Source organism: Dendroctonus ponderosae, unplaced genomic scaffold (genome assembly GCF_020466585.1).
Source record: "Dendroctonus ponderosae isolate FM_Combo_2020 unplaced genomic scaffold, Dpon_F_20191213v2 Dpon_F_20191213_6, whole genome shotgun sequence".
Classification (NCBI taxonomy): Eukaryota; Metazoa; Arthropoda; class Insecta; order Coleoptera; family Curculionidae; genus Dendroctonus; species Dendroctonus ponderosae.
In genome coordinates, this window is record NW_026018814.1 from 3,988,584 (window position 1) to 3,993,466 (window position 4,883).

Genomic DNA, 4,883 nt, shown 5'->3' on the forward strand with positions numbered 1-4,883 from the left:
GATGAAAAGGCACAGCGGCAATGATGTTTTTTGTCATTAACAGATAGTTACAGGTGGATAGCCCTTGTCAATTATAACAATAATTTGTCAAACTGTGACTTACTTTGAATTTCCTTTAACGAATTTGCGGATACGCGATTAGTTCAGGGGAAATGGTACAGTAAGATAGCAGAACCTGAAAGAACTCAAGCCAACAAAGGGCGAAGAGAGTGGTTCCATGAAGATAGTGAACGATAGATGTTCGGGTTCCAAGCACAGAGGAACAAGTATTGGACATAATCGAATCAGGGCCTTCCAGGGGCACTCAGAGAACAATAACTGACACTTTCCCAAGCACCAAATAAATACCGAGGAAGGGCTACATCCCTACCACGTTTGTACGATACACACAGCACAAGGAGATACAAATGGAGCAGGAGTTAATTAACTGAATACCAGAAGCTGCTTGATAAGAGTGGATAACAAAGAGATTACACAGGCACTAGCTTGTTTGGAGTTAACCATTCAAATGTTTGGTGTTGTAGGGTTTATTATAAACACACATATTCGAGGTTATGAGAACAGGTTGACATTTCGTCAACAAATCTTGTTGAATTTACCCTTTATCCTTGTCTTAATGTCAGTCTATCTAATTCCATGGTTACCGGAGTTTTAAATAATTACGAAGCCACAGGTATTTGCGCAATGTTAATTAGGCAAATTACCTTGAAAAACCTTGCTGCCATATTTCTGATATAGTTTTTTGCAAATTCCTCAGTTTTTAATAACAATTAATTTATTTTATTATTTTTTCTGTACTCCTATAACAGCGCCAGACAACACCTCCAGAGAAATGACGCCAATTTTGAATCACCCTGTATGTATCTACCTATGAGAGTCCGCTGTGTGTGATGCTTGTGAAACATAATACTCGTGTCCTTCATTTTTTCCCTTTTCTTTTCGGTTTTGATGTGCTGGATTGTTTATGATGCTTATCTTATTGATCACGATCTACTAGGCCTGGGTAACACTGTGTTGAGTTGTTGCCGCTCTCTGAGTTAACGAGTTATAATTCATCGGCTAATGAGTCATAATTCATTTATTAAAACTTACTAGACCCGAGACTGGAATTTTTGCATCTAAAAAAGGTCATCGACATTTTTTCTGAGTAACGTTTTACTACTTTGTTCAAGCAACTAAAAAAGTCAAGCAGATTTTCCTTGCAACAGAACTGAGCCAAAGAAAGTCGACGAGTTTTCTTGCAAAATCAATATCTCAACTTTTTTGCATAAAAGATTCAGTTTGCCAGTATTTTACAGTAAAACGTTAGGAAAAACCCGGTTTTTCTGTTTAGAGACAGGGTTGTTTGGAAATATTGCACTGAAAGTGAAGAAACCCCAGTTTCCAAGAGTTTTCCAAATACGTAATTTATTATAATTTTTCGCTTTTCCGTTCGGGGAAATATTTTTGCAAAAACACCTTGAAATAATTAATTACGGTTTTGCCCACAAATCGAAGCTGCAAAAAGTTTTCCCAAAATTTTTGCAAAGCGGCTAAGGAGGCGAGTTTTATTTTGTATCTTATAATTTTTCGCTGAAGATTGTCAATATTTTACGAAAAACTAAAAAATAATGCGATTTTTGCGTAGAAAGAATTGTTTAATAGAAACTTTGTTTAAATTGGAATGACTTGAAAATTAAAAGAAACTTTAAAAATGTGGGCGGTACATTTTCCAAATAATTTTTTGAAAACTTTTGCTCTGGTCGTTTTTTCCACATAGATCTAATTACTTTCGGTAAAAAACTGAATAAAATTATTTGGTTTTGGTGCCAAATTCGAAGCTGAAATGGGTTTTCTAAAGTTACCTGCAAACCGATGAATGAGGCGAACTTTCTAGCAAAATTAATTTTGTAATTTTTGGCTGAAAAGACCATATTGTCAGAAAATAATGCTTTTTTGCGTTTCCGATTAAAAACTTTTAGTTCTGTGATCGGTTTTGGAGAAAATCTAAATTGATTTCGGGGAAAAACGGGAGGAACGTATTTTCGTTTTTGTCCCAAATTCGACGCAGAAAAAAGTTTTTGTAAAATTTTTTAAAAGTTATAAATTTACCTTGTAATTTTTCGCGTAAAAGACCTCCAGATCGCCAGTATTTTTAAGTGAAAGACTACAAAATTGAGCGTTTTTAAGTAGAAAGTAAAGCTAAAAAAACATTAGTCAAAACTAAAAAACTACAGTCTTCAGAGAAATGGAGGTGACGAGATTTCCAAATAATCTGTTATAAACGTTCGCTTATTCTCTTTTCTTATTCTTTTTTTATGGCAAATTATTTGATTTTTGTTCTAAATTCGGCGCAGGAAACGGATTTCAAAACTTGTTACAAAGCGGCCAAGAATTCGAAATTTATTTCATAATTTTTCATTTGCATTTTTAAGTGGAACTGTAGAAAATTGAGCATTTAGAAGAAAGAGTAACTTGGCTAGAAACTGAAAAATTCTGAAATTTTGATTTTTTTTTTAAATATTAATAAATGGCCTTTGAGTAAATCTAAAAACAAGTAAAAAAGTCATCAACATTTTCCCAGCAACGGAACTGATTTGCGAACGGTGCGTTGGGTAGGCGCAGCACGCCGTTTGCGCAGCACTGCGCCAACTCCTAAAAATTCACTGAGTTACCCAGGCTTACTATCTATAGGTCTTTCTGGATATGCTTAATCCGTTCGAAAATAGACTACGAAGAGTACAAAGTGCGCAAATTTCGTTTTTTTTTTAGTTCACCTCATATATTAGCCAAATCAAATTAAAATGAACCAAGTTTTAATCTTTGTTTTTGTAGCATTTTGACTTTATTTGCGTGCTGTTTTTCCAGATTTTAATAACTTGACTTTGTTAAATAACAGGTAACAGCAAAAACATCCATATGTGGAATTCATAAGTTCGTCTCAACGTTCCTCAATCCAATACCCAAAAACACAAATGAGTAGCTTATTCGGCTTAGAAAGTGGCTTTAATTGAAATGTATTGTTACAGATTTCTCCGGTGTTAATCAATTATTATTATTCACTTACTCCCTAGTCATTTGATATCAAATACTTAGATAATATTAAGCATGCAACATTTGTGACTAGTTAATCTCGTATTTAAGAATTTTGTAATGCATATTGCATAAGCGTGGTTGAGTTTTATAATTTTATAAGTTTGTAAAGTGGTGGATATAGTAGATGGTTGATTCTTTATATCTATTGAGTAATAGTATATACATATGTATAGGTAATGGTTTTAAGTTTATATAGTATATGTACATTACATATGTAATTTATAAAAACTAATCAATGAAATAAAATTCGCTAGCTAATTCTCTGATGAATAGCATAACATTTGCGAGTTCATATTCTAACTCTGAATACCATCGTATTGTGATTCGATCGTTTATTGATGCTGTTCTAACTGCTGACCGACTGCGAGTTCAGTGTACTGATGGAAAATTTGTCTGATTTTCACCTCTTAAAATAAAATGCAAATAAGAGCTTGCTGATAAAATTATCATATCGCTCTATGGAGACGTTTTGTACAGTTTCAACATGCGTTCGAAATCCAATTAGGTTCATTTAGCAGTTAAAGCTCAGTTAAAAGGGTCAGAACAATCGGTGAAAAGATGGGGATCACATCGATGCGCTAATTGATGGCAATTCCACTAAATCTGAAGTATGTACATAAATTGGGCAAATATGTGGTAGCAGACTCGACACTACTTATACACATATCTACTAAAACCGAAAACAAAGCAACACAGTTATTTGCATACTCTAATTTTAGTGCTTCATGGAACCAGAATCGTGCATCAGGGCCGCAAAAAGGGCGATAAAAACGAAAACAGTGAGGGATTTCAAATGTATCTGATTGGTTTGATGACCCAATTGGCTATGTTGAAACTGTTTGTCATTGCTGGATTAGTGATTTTGGGAATTCTCATAGGACTAGTAGCATTTGCTGTCAAAACCAAACTGTATGTAGTAGCCATCATTTATGTGGGTTTGCAGGCTATCAAAAATCAACTAGATTTTGGTCATTTGCATCAATAAGGGCGAAATAATTTGTATGTAGAACATTACACGGAGCTTTATTTTACAGGATATCCGACGCTCACGACTGTCTAAAACGAAGAAGCTAGAGATAGAAGAAGTCAATAAGTCTTGTTCTATGGCCCAGACACTATTCGAGAATCGAATGTATAATTAGAACATCCTGGTAACATTTTCGGCTGTCTTCTAATTCAAATATGTGGCGTTGAAAAAAACTTTAACAGAACCGAACCTGCAAGTGCGTCTCTAGCTTCTTCCTTGTAGAAGTCTGTGAAGTTGAAGTAGCATATAAGCATGATAATTAATCGGAATGCCATTTAATTTGTAGCTAAACCAATTGATTGAGCCAGCTCGTGTTAACCACCAAATAAATAGACTAAACCATAATTTTCGTTTCAGACACTAATTCTAAATGCTTCTCTTTCAGCCCGGAAGAAGCAAAATGGTCAAGGCTTTGTAAAAAAAATCGTTAAACTAGCAAAATCTGCTCTGTTAATTGCCGCAATTGTAATAAAACTCGGAATCCTATTAAATATTTTTAACTCCGCCATTCATTTCAAGTTACTGTTAGTCGGTGTGGCCAACCTGGCGAATAATGTCGTACGAACTTGGATCAGCTACAAACATAAGACGCACCATAATACCATTCATTTGGATCATCATTTAGATGATGATTTTGACGATTTTCAGTCTTATAAATATTTGTAGATATGGATATGTCAAGTTACTTTAGGCAACTGTTGTTATAATAAACAGATTACCAAATGTCCAGGTTGGGACTGTTCTTAAATTCAACAACACCTCCAGAATGATGACGCCAATG

At 34.5% G+C, this 4,883-nt stretch overlaps 1 protein-coding gene across 2 annotated transcripts in view; it reads left to right on the forward strand.

The window, feature by feature from the left end:
• Window positions 1-4,829, forward strand: part of LOC109534626 — a 19,163-nt gene extending 14,334 nt beyond the window's left edge. Inside the window, exons 3-4 of one of the 2 annotated variants that reach the window (XM_019900358.2) lie at window positions 3,795-3,984; window positions 4,488-4,829. In XM_019900358.2, the coding sequence (XP_019755917.2) occupies window positions 3,795-3,984; window positions 4,488-4,533 (236 nt within the window). In that variant the 3' untranslated portion in view covers window positions 4,534-4,829. Of the gene's footprint in view, window positions 1-3,794 lie in introns of both variants that reach the window. The other variant, XM_019900356.2, reaches the window with a different exon arrangement.
• Window positions 4,830-4,883: the final 54 nt, after the last annotated feature.